The 16,397-nt window shown below is 55.6% G+C and overlaps 1 protein-coding gene across 26 annotated transcripts in view; it reads left to right on the top strand.

Moving 5' to 3' along the window:
• Positions 1–3,587: 3,587 nt before the first annotated feature.
• The window catches only part of FBLIM1 (filamin binding LIM protein 1), a 28,807-nt gene continuing 15,997 nt past the window's right edge, over positions 3,588–16,397 (top strand). For 4 of the 26 annotated variants that reach the window (XM_024242012.3, XM_063721551.1, XM_063721582.1 and 1 more), the window contains exons 1-6: positions 4,367–4,484; positions 10,158–10,209; positions 10,626–10,895; positions 13,080–13,273; positions 14,233–14,335; positions 16,095–16,264. In XM_024242012.3, coding sequence (XP_024097780.2) covers positions 10,646–10,895; positions 13,080–13,273; positions 14,233–14,335; positions 16,095–16,264 — 717 coding nt within the window. In that variant the 5' untranslated portion in view covers positions 4,367–4,484; positions 10,158–10,209; positions 10,626–10,645. 26 annotated transcript variants of the gene reach the window in all.

Here is a 16,397-nt window from a genome sequence, read left to right as displayed (position 1 = left end):
ATTACAGGCGCCTGCCACCACGCCCGGCTAATTTTTGTATTTTTAGTAGAGACAGGGTTTTGCCATGTTGGCCGGGCTGGTCTCAAACTCCTGACCTCAAATGATCCGCCCGCCTCGGCCTCCCAAAGTGCTGTGATTATAGGCGTGAGCCACTGCACCCAGCCTCATGACTGACTATTTATTTAGAACAAGGAGAAAAAGCGCAACAAATAACTGCAGAAATACAATTTTAACTGGTTTAAGAAAAAGTAAGGACCGGGCACGGTGGCTCATGCCTGTAATTCCAGCACTTTGGGAGGCCAAGGCAGGCGGATCACGAGGTCCGGAAATCAAGACCATCCTGGCTAACACAGTGAAACCCCGTCTCTACTAAAAAAAAAAATACAAAAAAATTAGCCGGGCGTGGTGGCGTGCGCCTGTAGTCCCAGCTGCTGGGGAGGCTGAGGCAGGAGGATGGCGTGAACCTGGGAGGCAGAGGTTGCAGTGAGCCGAGATCGTGCCACTGTACTCCAGCCTGGGTGACAGAGCAAAACTCGGTCTCAAAAAAAAAAAAAAAAAAAAAGAAAAGAAAAGAAAAAAAAGAAAGAAAGAAAAGAAAAAAGAAAAAGTAAGGGAGCCCATAGTTGTACTCCAGTCTGGGCGACAGAGCAAGACTGTCTCAAAAGAATAAAAAATAAAAAGAGAAAAAAATGCATTGACTCTGGAGGTCTGGTAGTAGGATTGCAGGCATGGCTGGATCCAGCAGCTGATGAAATCAGTTATCTTTCTTTCTCTATCTCTTTGCTCTGCTGTCCTCTGTGGTGGTCCAAGTGGGGGACAAAAGTGGTGTCAAGCTTGTATTCTGCCAGCCAACAAGCCCAGAGAGCTGATCTTAGAACTAACAGCCACTATGATTGGCTGGACATGGGTCATGTATACATCTGCAGAGCCAGGGGATATAGGAGTCCCATCTTAACCCCAGGCACTGAGAGTGGAAGAGAGGTTCCCCAAACAGAAACTGAATGATGTTATCAGAATCAGGGAAAGCAGTGCTGGGCTATCAGGAGCCATGGATGTTCCTTGGATTCTCTTGCAGGACAAAGTCACGTCCTTCCCTTCCCTTCCCTTCAGAACTTTGTCCCTCTTACTAAAACTTCTATCCTTTATGTGGTAGGGAGAGCAAAGGAACTCATCTCTGAACACCTACTGAGCACCAGGTATTTTTACCCACATTTACCCCACCAGATTCTCGCTATGAAGCCACAAGGGACAAACCTGGGTTGGCAACCCCTCGGTTGCATGAGGAAACTGAGGCCCAGAGAGAAGTGATTTGCCCAAGGCTGGCAAATGGCAGAGCTGGAATCACTCCCAGATACTGATGTTACTCACAGCTGTATCTGTGTCCCCATCTGACCCGGCCACCATGGGGAGCTCCCTTTTCTCTATGCTGCTCTCCCCGTCCTGCCTAGCAGAGGGCCCCACACACAGCAGCGCCCAGGAAATAAGCATCGGACTGACCTGACTCCAAGCAGGTAGGGTGGAGGGTGGAGGATGGAGGATGGAGGATGGAGGATGGAGGATGGAGGAAGGAGCTGGGAGGCCCAAGGGGCTTCTGAGGCTGTCTGCCAAGACGACCTCTGACCTTTAAAGACCATGTTTTCCCTTCAGCCCCCTTTCCCTGGGAATATTCGTCCCTATTCTCACACTGGCTCCTCCCCATCTCAGCTTAACCCTCACCTCCTCAGAGAGGCTTTCCCACCCCCACCCCACACCCACTCCACCCCCTTTTGTCTCAGACCCCTTGTCCATTCCTTCACAGCACCTTTTACTATTGGTTATTGTTATGTTAATTTGCTTTATGGTTTGCTCTACCCAACCTCCCTGTAAGGTCTGTGGGGACAAGGACTGATCATGTCTGATTTGATCCCGTCGTCGGCTCCTTGACTCATGCATTGCACACAGTAGGTGCCCAGTCAGTGTCTGCTCAGTCAAAGCTCTCCACCGTGGAGGTGCCACCCCCGCCCTGGCAAGCAGACTTGCCCTCAAACCTCTCTTCCACCCCTTCCCTGCCACTCAGGGTCTCAGCTGCCACCATCCTAATAGAAGATTGAGCCCCTTGCCTGCTGGGGCCATCTGAGGGAGAAGAAAGCCGTTGTGAGCCTGGCAGGGAGGGCGGAGGGCAGCAGAGCCTCTGAGCTGGCAGACAAAGGGCGTGTGTTCTCGTCCAGCGCACTTCCTGGGTTTCCGTTGCAGGAAGTTTGGCACCTGCCGATCGGTGACATCGACACCTGGGCTGCTGCAGACCAGGACGAACCCCTCCATCCGGGAGCAGTGGTGGTGGTGGAACAGGTGGCCTGGGGTGCTGGAGGCAGGTAAGCAGAGGCAGTTGGACCCCTCATTCCCCTTGGACTGTCCCAGAGCAAATGTGGGAAGCCTGGGTCCTAGACTAAGTCAGTGTGACCTGGAACAAGGCCCCAGATCAACTCTTCGTTGCCTCACTATCCCACCTGGGGGTGCAACAGGTGGTTCAGGGGCTGTCATGGAAGTGAGGGCAGGCAGCTCCACCTTTATCTCTTAAATAAACTTCTGGGTCACTAAGCACTTGCAAAGGGGTTCTACAGCCAAAAGCACCTGAAAACCCCCAGATTGCACCTTCCTCCTTTGAGTCCTTCCCGTCTCTGGCGTTCAGTGTTTCCCTCCCGGCGGAGGGTATGGAGAAGTCTCCTCCAAAAGGTGCTGCAAAGCTGGAGTTTTGGGGGGCAGGGGCAGGATATCACTGCCAAGCCAGGAATGAGCCAAGCAGGGACTCAGACAGCCTTGAGTCCCAGCCTCGCCCTGCTGCACAGAGCTCTAAGCATCTCCAAGCCCCAGCTTCTGAATCTGTAAAGGGTGGCCGTGATACCTGTTCTTGAGACAAGCAGAGCTGTGTGCCCAGGGACACAGCGGCTCTAGTCTGAATCTGGCTCTGCCATTTGCCCCTAGTGTGGCCTTGAGCCTCTGGGGGCCTCAGTGTCCTTGACTGTGAACAGGAATCATCAGCCCTGGTGCCCAGGGCTCTTGTGGGATTAGGATGGGGATGAGGATGGGTACCAGCACCTAGAAAGCCCCTATCAATGGCAGCTTCTGGGACTGCTGCTGTTACTGCAGCTTGGCTGTGAGGATCAAATGGGAAAAGGAGCGACAAGAGGGATGGGAGGGGCGATGATCAGTGGGTGAGGGCGGAGGCAGCCTCCTCCGACCCTCATAAATCAGCCTTCCCCAGAAACAGCCCCAGAGCCACCCTGGAGGGGTGACTGTAGCTGAGGGGTGGCAGGACGGGCCAGATCCTGTCTGTCTGCCCCGCAGATGGCGCTGAGTCCAGCGCTCCTCCAGCCTCAGCCACTGTGGCTTTAATCAAAAGAACAATCTGTTTGCCTCTGAATCAGACCCAGATTCCTTTCCCCACAATGTCCCTGAGGCCTCCAGGGACCCAGGCAGTCCATCCCGGCCCCATCCCGGGCCCCAGAGTCCCGGCTCTTCCTCCCATCCCGCTCCCCTCCTAACTGCTCCAGCTGGAAGGGGGAGGGTCACTGGATGTGGAGGGAGGGGTTCAGCCACAGGGCCAGCCCGGCCCTGCCTTCCAGAGCTCCTGGAGCGGCCTGTCCCCCGGGACACCGGGACCCACCTGCAGAGGGCTTACGGCTCAGGAGAGCAGAACAAGGTGACCTGCTCCACTGGGGGTCTCTGAGACCCCCACCCTCAGGGACACTCCCGGAAAAAGCCCCCAACCCAGCATATATTAACCACTATTAATTACAGTCCTGGCTGTGACTGTCACCTTTTATCCTCAGGCCAACCTGGAGAGGTAGGCAGTGGCTACCTCCACTTTACAGATGAAGACACTGAGGCTCAGGAGGTGGCGTGACTGCTCCGGGTCTCACGCTTAGTGAACGGCCGCAGAACCCTGGTCGGTTTGACGCAAGACCCTGCCGGATCCCAGAGCCAAAGTAAGCGCTCACCTCCGCCGGACAGGGTAGATGGGGTCGCCAACCCAGGAGAGCGAGGGAAGGGGGAGGGCAGGGACCACTCGGGGTCCATAAAGGACGCGAGGGGGTGGGCAGCGGGGAGGGAAGGAACCCCACCCCGACTCCCCATCCTCCCACCCCCGCTCCCCAACCCCCCTATCCCCCCCATCCCCCCATCCTCATTCCCCCCCATTCCCACCCCCGGGCCGGTGCCAAGGGGGAGGGGAGGCGTGGTCCAGGGAACAAAGGGAGGGGGAGGGGGCGGCGCGGGGCGCGGCCGGGCAGGTTGGGGGGCAGGTAGGAGCCGCTTCCGCGGGGCGGGAATCCCGCGCCCCCTCCCCCCGAACCTCACCTTTTATGGTAAAGCGGCGCGGGGCGGCGGGGCGGAGGGAGCCGAGGGGGCGGGGAGGGCGGACGGGCGGAGGGGACGGGAGGCCCAGCGGCTCCGGGCTCCGCTGGCTCGGGCGTCGGATCGGAGCCGCCGGGGCGCGGGCGGCCCAGGTAAGCGGGCCGGGTGGGTGGGGGTCGCGTCCCTCCGTCCCTGTCCCCGGTGCACACAGGTGACAGCGCGGGCAGCGCTCGGCCGGAGCCTGCTCGGTCCCCAGCCGGGACCCCCGGCGCGGCGCCCCTGGAGGGGCCTGCGGGTGGGGGGTGCGGTCCTCACGCCCTTTGCGTCCCAGTCTCTTGGTCTCTCTCCCGGAGTCGGGGAGTCGGCAGGTCCGGGGCGAGGGCTCAGTGAGGCCGGCGGAGGGCCGAGTTCCAGCCTGGGAGCGGGAGCCGGGGACCCGGCGCGCAGGGCGGAAGCTCCCGCACAAAGGGCCGGAGTCCCGCACATGGATCGAATTAAAGCTCCGGCGGCGCCCCGCGGTGACCCCGGCGGCCGCCCTGCTCGGCTGCCTGCGGAGGGTCCCGCGTTTCCGGAGCCCGGGGGAGCTCCAGGCCCCTTTTCCTCGCCAGGGTCAGGCAAGGGGAGGGACGGGTCCCGGGGCTGCCCCTCTCTGGGCCTCACGCGCCCGTCGGGGGCTGAGAAGGTGTGGAGATGGGCGATACCTAGGTGTGTGCCCTGGGATGATCTTGGCGTCGGCCCCTACCCCTCCCGCCCAAGCCTGAGGACCCCGGGGAGAGGCTGGGGCCGCGCCCAGATTCCTGTTCTTAATGACGCTGTAGGCTCTGTCCGGGTCCTGGAGGCACCCCCAGCTGAGCCCAGCCCCCAGGCTGCTTCTCCCTCTCAGCTGCTGCCTAACCAGCTGTCCTTCTCTTTGCACCTTCCAAGGGCCTAGACCCTGAGTCTTCTTTCCTTATATATCCTCTCGGCCGCCCTAGGGACACACTCTCACTTTATGAAAAAACGAGGCCAGAGAGTTTCGGTGACCTGTTCGAGGTCACCCCGCAGGAAAGAAGTAGGACCGCGTGTGAACCCAGCTCTCTACCTCCTCTGTTTCCCTGGGGTGGGAGAGAGGTTGAGGGAACCCCTCCCCTAAGTTGCAAGGTGGGAGGGATTGGGGCACACCCCGCCACCTCTGCCTTAATTCCGGACCCAAAGGTAGACTGCTTTATCTAGTCATTAAAGAACAAAGCTGGCCGGGCGCGGTGGCTCACGCCTGTAATCCCAGCACTTTGGGAGGCCGAGGCGGGCGGATTACCTGAGGTCAGGAGTTGGAGACCAGCCTGGCCAACATGGTGAAACCCCGTCTCTACTAAAAATACAAAAATTAGCCGGGTGTGGTGGCAGGCGCCTGTAATCCCAGCTACTCGGAGGCTGAGGCACGAGAATCGCTTGAACCCGGGAGGCGGGGATTGCAGTGAGCCGAGATCGCGCCACTGCGCTCCAGCCTGGGCCACAGAACGAGACTGTGTCTCAAAATAAATAAATAAATAACAAAGCTTAAGCCGGGTGTAGTGGCTCACGCCTGTAATCCCAGCACTCTGGGAGGCCAAGGAGGGCGGATCACTTGAGGTCAGGAGTTTGAGACCAGCCTGGTCAACATGGTGAAACCCTGTCTCTACCAAAAATACAAAAATTAGCCAGGGGTGGTGGCGTGCGCCTGTTGTCCCAGCTACTCAGGAGGCTGAGGCAGGACAATCGCTTGAACCTGGGAGGTGGAGGTTTCAGTGAGCTGAGATTGTGCCACTGCACTCCAGCCTCGGCCACAGAGCAAGATTCTGTCTCAAAAAAAAAAAAAAAAAAAGAACAGAGCTTAGAGGTGGCCCCAGAGGTTTTTTTTTCTGGTTTTTTTGTTGTTGTTGTTTTTTGTTTTTTTTTTGTAGGGAATAAGGAGTAGGAAGGAGGACTGTGGGGGTGACCCCCAACCCTCCTGAGCTGCACATCCTCTGCCCCAAGGCTGCAGCCTCTAGCTGGTCTGGGTGGCTGGTTGGATCCCTGCCTCCTTCCTTCCTTTGGACAGGAAATGACTTTCCTTCCCTTTGTTCCCACTTTTCTCCACTTATCTAACTGGATCTGTGATTCCTCTCTGGGGGAGGAAGAGTGGGGGCGGAGGGTCCCCTGGGCACGGCTGACTGGGAGATGGCCCCGGGGAACTTACACACAGCCTGCTCCCAGCTGAATCGCTGGCAGTGGGACCGGAGGGAAGCCGGGGCTCCCTCTGCCGATGGGATTGACAGGGCTTTGAAACTCCCCAGCTTAGACCCCCTGGGGCCTGAGGTCCCCGCAGTCACTGCTTGGGAGGTATAGGGGCTGCCCAGCTGTGAACATCTGGCCTCAGTGCTGGACATTTTCCGAGAAGCCAGGCAGATCCGACTTCCCGGAGGAGTGTAGGAAGGGTCAGCGCTGGGTGGGAGGAGGCAGAGGGCCATCCCGAAGGCCCACAGCAGCCCCTGGGGACCAGCCCGGAATATGCCGACCACAAGATTTCTGGTCTGGATTGGGCCATTCTAAAGTGAGAACAGGCCTGGGAACTTGGGCGACTTTGTGCCACCCAAGGAAGGAAAAGTGTGTCTGGGGACACACTTTTGGATGATGTTCCATTAGAATTCCGAGTGCCATGGATGGCCTGGGAAAGTCACTTAACTTCTTGGAACCTCACAGGGTCCATCTGCAAAGTGGGGGCAGGATGGGCATTTCTTGCAGCTAGATTGAGAGGCTGGTGGGTTTTGAGGCACATATAGCACCTGGCACGGGGCCTGGCACAAGACAAGTGCCTTATCAGCGAGTTGTTTGGTATTTCTTTAAATCTCACATGCACTCTGAACATTGTTGACAAAAATAGATTCTTAAACTTATAACAAAGTGTAAAACTAAAGCCCGTGACAGCCAGCCTAAGCATACATACTTCCAGACATCATTTCCAAACCCAGAAGCAAAAGACAGGTACTTTTAAATAAGTTTTGAAGCTCTTTCCTAATATATTGGTTTCTTCCTCAGAATAGATATTTTATTATCAGACTGAGCTATATATTTTAGCCAAACACATAAACCAACTTAAGAGGAATTTAGGAGCACGTGTTATTGTTTTTATTATCATCCATCAGTCGCTGTGAACCCAAAGTGGCCAGTGCACTTTGAGATAAGGAGGGAAGCCTGAAGAGCGAGATAGAAAAGGAGACATTTTTAGCCCTGGGCACAGGCATTGGGTGCCTGGTGAGGACGGGTGTGCTCGCTGGACTCCCAGCTTTCCCACCCGTGGCCCCACCTCAGCCTTGGCCACAGGGACTACTGTCAGCAGGAACTACCTGAGAGATGGGAAATAATGTCCTTCTCCTGACATCAGGCTATCAGGGTGCCAACCATGCTCTCTGATTTATGCTTTTCTTTTTTTTTTTTTTTTTTTGAGACAGAGTTTCACTGTCACCTCGGCTGGAGTGCAGTGGCGCAATCTCAGCTCACTGCAACCTCGCCTCCCAGGAGTCAAGCGATTCTCTTGCCTCAGCCTCCTAAGTAGCTGGGGACTACAGGTGCATGCCACCATGCCTGGCTAATTTTTTTTTTTTTTTTTTTTTTGAGATGGAGTCTTGCTCTGTCGCCCAGGCTGGAGTGTGGTGGTGCAATCTCGGCTCACTGCAACCTCCGCCTCCCGGGTTCAAGCAATTCTGTCTCAGCCTCCTGAGTAGCTGAGATAACAGGCGCCCGCCACCATGCCCAGCTAATTTTTTTATTTTTAGTAGAGGCAGGGTTTCGCCATCTTGGCCAGGCTGGTCTTGAACTCCTTACCTCGTGATCCAACCACCTTGCCCTTCCAAAATGCTGAGATTACAGGCATGAGCCTCCACGCCCGGCCAAATTTTTGTATTTTTAGTAGAGACAGTGTTTCACCATGTTGGCCAGGATGGTCTTGAACTCCTTACCTCAAGTGATCGCCCACCTCCCAAAGTGCTGTGATTACGGGCGTGAGCCATCGGGTGGCCAGATCTGGGTTTTGATGCCTGCGCTCTGATATCCTCGAGGCACACGAAGAATGCAGACACCGCTGAAGGTCAGACGCATTGATAGTGAGCTTGTGAGCCAGCCTGTCCTGCCCTGGGGCTATCATCGCTTTCGTCCACCCTTGGCAGCAGGAAACCGCCCCTGGAGAGGGCCAGGAATGGGGGTGGGGGGGGAGGCCTTGTGGAGGAGGTGATGTTTGAGCTGGGCCTCTAAGAGAAAGCTGAAATTCACCCTGTAGGGGCAGGACAGGAAAACCATAGGAGAAACACTGCAAGGCAAAAGAGAGGACATAGGAAGGGTGAGTGGTCCAGGGGCTCAAAGAGGCTGAGGCTGCCACAGTTGGACTTCATCCTGAGGTGGTGGAGAGCCATACTTTTTTTTTTAGACAGAGTTTCACTCTTGTTGCCCAGGCTAGAGTACAATGGTGCCATCTCACCTCACTGCAACCTCCACCCCCACGGGTTCAAGTGATTCTCCTGCCTCAGCCTCCCAAGTAGCCGGGATTACAGGCGCCCACCAGCACACCCAGCTAATTTTTGTATTTTTAGTAGAGATGGGGTTTCACCATGTTGGCCAGGCTGGTCTCGAACTCCAGACCTCAGGTGATCCACCTGCCTCTGCCTCCCAAAGTGCTGGGACAGAGTCTCACCCGGGTGCAATGGCTCATGCCTGTAATCCCAGCACTTTGGGAGGCTGAGGTGGGCGGATCACGAGGTCAGGAGATCAAGACCATCCTGGCTAACATGGTGAAACCCCATCTATACTAAAAATACAAAAACAAAATTAGACAGGCGTGGTGGCGGGCGCCTGTAGTCCCAGCTACTCAGGAGGCTGGGGCAGGAGAATGGCATGAACCTGGGAAGTGGAGCTTGCAGTAAGCCAAGATCGTGCCACTGCACTCCAGCCTGGGCAACAGAGCAAGATTCCGTCTCAAAAAAAAAAAAAAAAGACAGAGTCTCGCTCTGTTGCCCAGACTGGAGGGCAGTGGTGCAATCTTGGCTCACCACAACCTCGGCCTCCCAGGTTCAAGCGATTCTCCTGCCTCACCCTCCCAAGTAGCTGAGATTACAGGTGCCCACCACCACGCATGGCTAATTTTTGTATTTTTAGTAGAGATGGGGTTTCACCATGTTGGTCAGGGTGGTCTCGAACTCCTGGCCTCAAGTGATCCACCTGCCTCGGCCTCCCAAAATGCTGGGATTACAGCTGTGAGCCACCGTGCCCAGCCCATGGAAGGTTTTCGAATAAAGGAGAAAGAGATTGATGCTCTAGAAAGATCAGGGTTAGGAGGTGAGACCAGAGGCCATGGAGCCTCCCCATCTCTCCCCTTGCCCCCTGCCCAGGCCTGAACCAGGACCTAGGTTTTGGAGATTGGGTGGAATGAGAGATTCCAGCACTAGAAGGCAAGCAAAGAGGGTGCTGGCTCGTGTGCAGGGCTGAGAAAGGGCAGAGCAGAGCAAGGCAGAGCAGAGCAAAGTGGCCAAGAGCATGGGCTCTGGGTTCCAATGCCACCTCACCACCGTGTGACCCTGGACAGGTGACTTCTCTCTGAGTCTCGATTTCTTGATGTGTTAGGTGGGTGATGATAGTGCCTGCCCTGCAGCCACCTTGTGAGTGTTTATGAGTTAATGAGCATAACGTGTGGGTGTTTATGAGTTAATGAGTATAACATGCTCAGGGCAGAGCAGGTCTTAGTGAGGGCAGCTCTCACTGCGCCCTGCCCACTCTGCCGCCAGAACCCAGCCCTGACGCCCTGACAGATCCTGATCCGTTCTCTTTCCCTCCCAAAGCAGAGCTGGCCTCAACCTCCAGGACTTCAGCCCTTCCAGGAGAATCTGATCCCAGGTGAGGGAGGTCACTTGGGGTGTGGCCCAGTGGGCAGGCAGGACTCCAGGCTGGGAACTGAAGTCAGCCCTGCTGGGGCTGGGAGCTGAAGCATCTGTTCCTTCCTGGCGGGTATTAGACAAGGAAAAGTGATCATTGGTGAGGGCTGCCCTTTGCTCCCCTAGGTGTGCAGGTTCGGGGGAGAGGCAGTCAGGACTTTTGGGTCTCACCCCTGTGGCCAAGTTCCCTGGTGGGTCCTGTCTTCTCCAGCAGGACACACCTACCTCTTCTCTGGCTGGGCTGGGTGCTGGACTGAGTTGTTGAAATGGTAGGGTGGCTGACCTGTCTTTTTGGGAGGAGGGAGGCTCTCTCCTCTCGGGGGAGGGTGTCTGTGTGTCTGGGTGGCAATCCTGTGCTGTACCCCACTCTGTCCCTAGCCACACCAGGAGCTGAAGCCATGGCCTCAAAGCCTGAGAAGAGGGTGGCATCGTCTGTCTTTATCACCCTGGCACCCCCGCGCCGCGATGTGGCCGTGGCGGAGGAAGTGAGGCAGGCAGTTTGTGAGGCCCGGCGTGGCCGCCCCTGGGAGGCTCCTGCCCCCATGAAGACACCCGAGGCTGGCTTGGAGGGGAGGCCCAGCCCCTGGACACCCCCTGGCAGAGCTGCAGCCACAGTGCCAGCTGCACCTATGCAGCTCTCCAATGGAGGTAAGAGCGGAGGGGACTTTGGGGAAGACCACGTCAGAGGCAGAGGTGGGGAGGAAAGGGCAGGCTCCAGCGTCATTCGTTCATTCATTATTCATCCTGACAAAATTCACACATCAACGGGAAACAAAAAGATGTGCCCCTTCTGGGTGGGCAAGGGAGCCCGGGAAATAGAGGCTAGATGTCAGAATTTCCGGGACATTTTCATGGGTTATTGGGATTATGGGAAGAGGATCTTAGGAGTGTGGGAACAAGATCAAACTTGCCTGGGAAGGGCTGTCCTGTCACTGGTCAGCATGGCTGGCTGGCCATTTCATCTGCCAATTTAATACCCTCAAGCAGAGCACGGGGATCTTGGGGTTTAGTCTCCCTGAAGTGAGATAAGTTTTAGGTGACCAGCTTGGTCATGCGCCTGGTCTAACTGCAGGACACAAAGGCTGGCCCCAGGCGCTGGGGATGCTGCCAGCTGCTTGAAGCCGTCTACACCGAAGGCTGCCATCTGCCGTCTGCCTAGTACTTGTCCTCTCAGAGTCATCCTCGAGCAGGTCCAGGACCCCCTTTCTGCCCACCTGTCCTATGGCCTTAGGTCCCCCTGCTTCTCTCTTGAATTCCTGCCTGCCCATCACAGCCTGTGGGCCCTGCACTGGAAGGCAGGCACTGGGAGAGGCCACAGCACTCTTACTGCCTCTCCAACACCTGGTTCCTGACTCCATGAGCTCATTGGAGCCTGGTTCTCACACTTCCGCTGAGTCAGCAGCAGCATCACCCGGGCCTGTACCAACACAGTCACTGGGTCCGTTCCAGCACAGCCGCCGGCTCCCACCCCAAGTATCTCTGATTCAGCAGATCTGCCGTGGGGCCTGAGAATTTGCATTTCTTTTTTTTTTTTTTTTTGAGACAGGGTCTTGTTCTGTCACCCAAGCTGCAGTGCAGTGCAGTGGTGTGCTCACGGCTAACTGTAGCCTCAACCTACCTGGCTCAAGTGATCCTCCCACCTCAGCCTCCCAAGGAGCTGGGACCACAAGCTCTCACCCCCAAGCCCAGTTAATTTGTGTGTGTGTGTGTGTGTGTGTGTGTGTGTATGTGTGTATATATATATATAGAGAGAGAGAGAGAGAGAGAGACGAAGTGTTGCTCTGTCGCCCAGGTAGGAGTGCAGTGGCGCGATCTCGGCTCACTGCAACCTCTGCTCCCCAGGTTCAAGCAATTCTCCTGCCTCAGCCTCCCAAGTAGCTAGGATTACTGGCACCCACCACCACACCCAGCTAATTTTTGTATTTTTAGTAGAGACAGGGTTTCACCATGGTTGCCAGGCTGGTCTCAAATTCCTGACCTCAGGTGATCGGCCCGCCTCAGCCTCCCAAAGTGCTGGGATTACAGGCGTGAGCCACCGCACCCAGCCTAATTTTTTGTTTTTTTAGATGGAGTTTGGCTTTTGTTGCCCAGGCTGGAGTGCAGTGGCACGATCTCAGCTCACCGCAACCTCCGCCTCCTGGGTTCAAGCGAATATCCTGCCTCAGCCTCCCAAGTAGCTGGGATTATAGGCACGCGCCACCACGCCCAGCTAATTTTGTATTTTTAGTAGAGATGGGGTTTCTCTATGTTGGTCAGGCTGGTCTCAAACTTCCAACCTCAGGTGATCTGCCTGCCTCAGCTCCCCCAAAGTGCTGGGATTACAGGCGTGAGCCACTGCGCCCGGCTTTTTTTTTTTTTTTTGAGACAGGGAGGGTCTGGCTCTGTCACCCAGGCTGAAGTGCAGTGGTGTGATCTAAGCTCACTGCAGCCTCAACTTTTTGGGCTTAAGTGATCCTCCCACATCAGCCTCCCAAGCAGCTAGGACTATAGGCCTGTGCTGCCATGCCTGGCTACATTTTTTAAATTTTTAGTAGAGTTGAGGTCTCACTATGATGCCCAGGCTGCTCTTGAACTTCTGGGTTCAAGCGAACTGCCTACCTTGGCCTCCCAAAGTGCTGAGATTATAGGCATGAGCTACCATGCCTGGCCTGAGATTAAGTTTCTTGCCTAAGGACACACAGCAAATCAGTGGCAGAGTTAGACATGGAACCCAGGCTGGGGTGACCCCGACCTGAGCCCTCAGCTACGCTCCATATGGCCATGTAGGTAAGTAAAACCCCCCCAGGTCCACCTGGGAGGCTCTGACCAGCCCTCTCTCCTCCCCCATTGCAGGATGCCCACCCCCTCCTCCAGTCCTGGATGGTGAGGATGCGCTTCCTGACCTGGACCTCCTCCCGCCCCCTCCACCGCCCCCTCCAGTGCTTCTGCCTTCTGAAGAGGAGGCTCCTGCTCCAATGGGGGCCTCACTCATTGCAGACTTAGAGCAGCTGCACCTGTCCCCGCCCCTGCCCCCGCCCCCACCGCAGGTACTGCCCCCCCGCTCCCCCGCAATCCCTTGGTCCCCTTGGTTGGGGGATGGGGAGTCTGGGCCTTCTGGGCGTTCAGGGGTTCTAAACCTGGACTTTGTCTGGTGCATTCTTCTGCTCGGGGGCAGTCCCTCTTTGAAGCTCAGAAGTCCCTATTCAGGCAGGTGAAAATTGGTTAAATGTTTCAGGGTCTCTGGAGAGGGCTGCCACCGCCTCCCTGCTGCGCGTGCCGCAGACACCTGCTTCAGCTCTGAGGAAGACGTTTCCCTGAGTCTGACCTAAATCCCTTAGGCTGCATAGGATACCTGGATTTTTGTTTGTTTGTTTGTTTTTGAGATGGAGTCTCGCTCTGTCGCCCAGGCTGGAGTGCAATGGCATGATCTTGGCTCACTGTAGCCTCCACCTCCCAGGTTCAAGCGATTCTCCTGTCACAGTCTCCTGAGTAGCTGGGATTACAGGCACCCGCACCATGCCTGGCTAATTTATTGTACTCTTATAGAGACAGGGTTTCACCATGTTGGTGAGGCTGGTCTCAGACTACTCACCTCAGGTGATCCACACAGCTCGGCCTCCCAAAGTGCTGGAATTACAGGTTTGAGCCACTGCACCTGGCTAGGAACCTGTTTTTTAACCCTGGGCCCTTAACAGAGGCTGTGTAGAAATGGGGGGCGTCACAGGCCAAGGGCTTACTCCACTTCAGTCCAGCCTCCATGGGGAAGCCTGGTTGCGGGAGAGTCCTTCTAGGTAGGACAAGGAGCAGTGGCTGATTGAGGGACCCCAGTCAGCTGCCACTGTGACCTTCCTGCTGAGAGACTTACGCAGGTCCCTTGCTTCCCTGGGCCTCGGTTTCCTTCTCGGTACAATGCGGCTAATTCTACCTGTTACCACCCAGATGAGGAACAGAGCTGGGAGGGCTGCATGGGGTCCCACTGAATGACTCCCCATCTGCATCCCCACAGGCCCCAGCGGAGAGACCTTCAGTCCAGCCCAGTCCCCTCAGGCCCGTGGAAGAAGAGTTGCCACCTCCCCCAGCAGAACGTGTTGAGAAAGGGGCATCCACAGGTAGGTTCACACGGCTGGGAGGATTCTGGGGTGATCTCATGGGGCCAGCATGGGCTTCCAGGTAGAGACCAGGAGAGTGAGGACCCCCCTTCCCATCCCCACCCCAGCTCACATTACAATGATGGGCTTTGTAGTTCGGCATCCATTTAATTTGTATTGCTTTAGCCTTTTTCCCTTTATACCTAAATTCTATTTAAAATGTTAGTCTGCACAGTTTGCTACGATAGCAAAAATGTCTTGAATTTTTTCTCATTATTTTATTTTCTGAATAGCTAATGCCCTCACACAGTGCAAAATAAACAGCATGAGTGGGGACACAGTAAGAAGCCTGCAACCTGCCCCATCCCCTTACCACCCGGTTTCCTTCCAGATGGGTGTCCTCTGTCATTGAGCTCTTGTGTATCCTGCCAAAGACACTATGCACATATGAGCAAATACAAATATGTGTCCACCCGCTCCCTCCCCCCATTTTTCCATAAGTAGCAAACTAGGCCCTTCTGCTGTTCACTTTCTTTCCTTCGTATATCTCAGAGCTATATATAAAGTGGCTCCTGGCTGGGCGTGGTGGCTCACGCCTATAATCCTAGCATTTTGGGAGGCCAAGGCAGGTGGATCACCTGAGGTCAGGAGTTGGAGATCAGCCTGGCCGACATGGTGAAATGCTGTCTCTACTAAAAATACGAAAATTAGCTGGGCGTGGTGGTGTGTGCCTGTAATCCCAGCTACTCGGGAGGCTGAGGCAGGAGAATCGCTTGAACCCGGGAGGCGGAGGTTGCAGTGAGCTGAGATTGTGCTGCTGCTCTCCAGCCTGGGTGACAGAGTGAGCTTCCGTCTCAAAAAAATAAAAAAATAAATAACATAAATAAACAAAGTGGCTCCTGGCTGGGTGTAGTGGCTCATGCCTGTAATCCCAGCACTTTGGGAGGTCAAGGCAGCCAACAATCCCTTTGTCCTGAAACTGCTGTCCAGAATTCCTTATTTATTTATTTTATTTATTTTTATTTTTATTTTTTTAGACAGAGTCTTGCTCTGTCACCAGGCTGGAGTGCAGTGGCACGATCTCGGCTCACTGCAACCTCCGCCTCCTGGGTTCAAGCGATTCTCCTGCCTCAGCCTCCCGAGCGCTGGGACTACAAGCGCCTGCCACCACGCCCAGCTAATTTTTGTATTTTTAGTAGAGATGGGGTTTCACCATGTTGGCCAGATGGTCTCAATCTCTTGACCTCATGCTCCGCCCACCTTGGCCTCCCAAAGTGCTGGGATTACAGGTTATGAGCCACTGCGACGGGCTCTTTTTTTTTTTTTTTTTTTTCCTGAAACAGAGCCTCACTCTGTTACCCAGGCTGGAGTGCAATGGCACAGTCTTGGCTCACTACAACCTCTGCCTCCTAGGTTCAAGTGATTCTCCCGCCTCAGCCCCATGAGTAGCTGGGACTACAGGGGCATGCCACTATGCCCGGCTAATTTTTGTATTTTTAGTAGAGATGGGGTTTCACCATGTTGGCCAGGCTGGTCTTGAACTCCTGGCCTCAAGTGATCTGCTCACCTTGGCCTCCCAAAGTGCTGGCATTACAGGCGTGAGTCACCATGCCTGACTCAGATTCCTTTTTAATGCTCCTCATGACTCTCTGTATTTGTCATCTGAGGAATTTGCAAGGTTTAAGACAGAGCCTCGGGTGCCCTGAGCATGTTCTGGGTGGTGCCTGGGTACAGTCCTCGCAGGCTGGGCTGGTGATGGCCTGTGTCTCCCCTACCCCAGACATCTGTGCCTTCTGCCACAAGACCGTGTCCCCCCGAGAGCTGGCTGTGGAGGCCATGAAGAGGCAGTACCATGCTCAGTGCTTCACGTGCCGCACCTGCCGCCGCCAGCTGGCTGGGCAGAGCTTCTACCAGAAGGATGGGCGACCCCTCTGTGAACCCTGCTACCAGGTAACCCCTGAAGCAGACCTCTGGGTGCCAGGCATTGAGCTGAGCACTTAGAGTATGTTGCACCATTTCATTCCCCACACAATCCTGGGAAGTAGGCACTATTGACCCCTTTCACAGATGAGGAAACTGAGGC

The sequence above is a fragment of the Pongo abelii genome, chromosome 1, assembly GCF_028885655.2.
Source record: "Pongo abelii isolate AG06213 chromosome 1, NHGRI_mPonAbe1-v2.0_pri, whole genome shotgun sequence".
NCBI lineage: Eukaryota > Metazoa > Chordata > Mammalia > Primates > Hominidae > Pongo > Pongo abelii.
The sequence above is the reverse complement of the archived record's forward strand: the minus strand, read 5'-3'. Positions and strand labels throughout refer to the sequence as shown.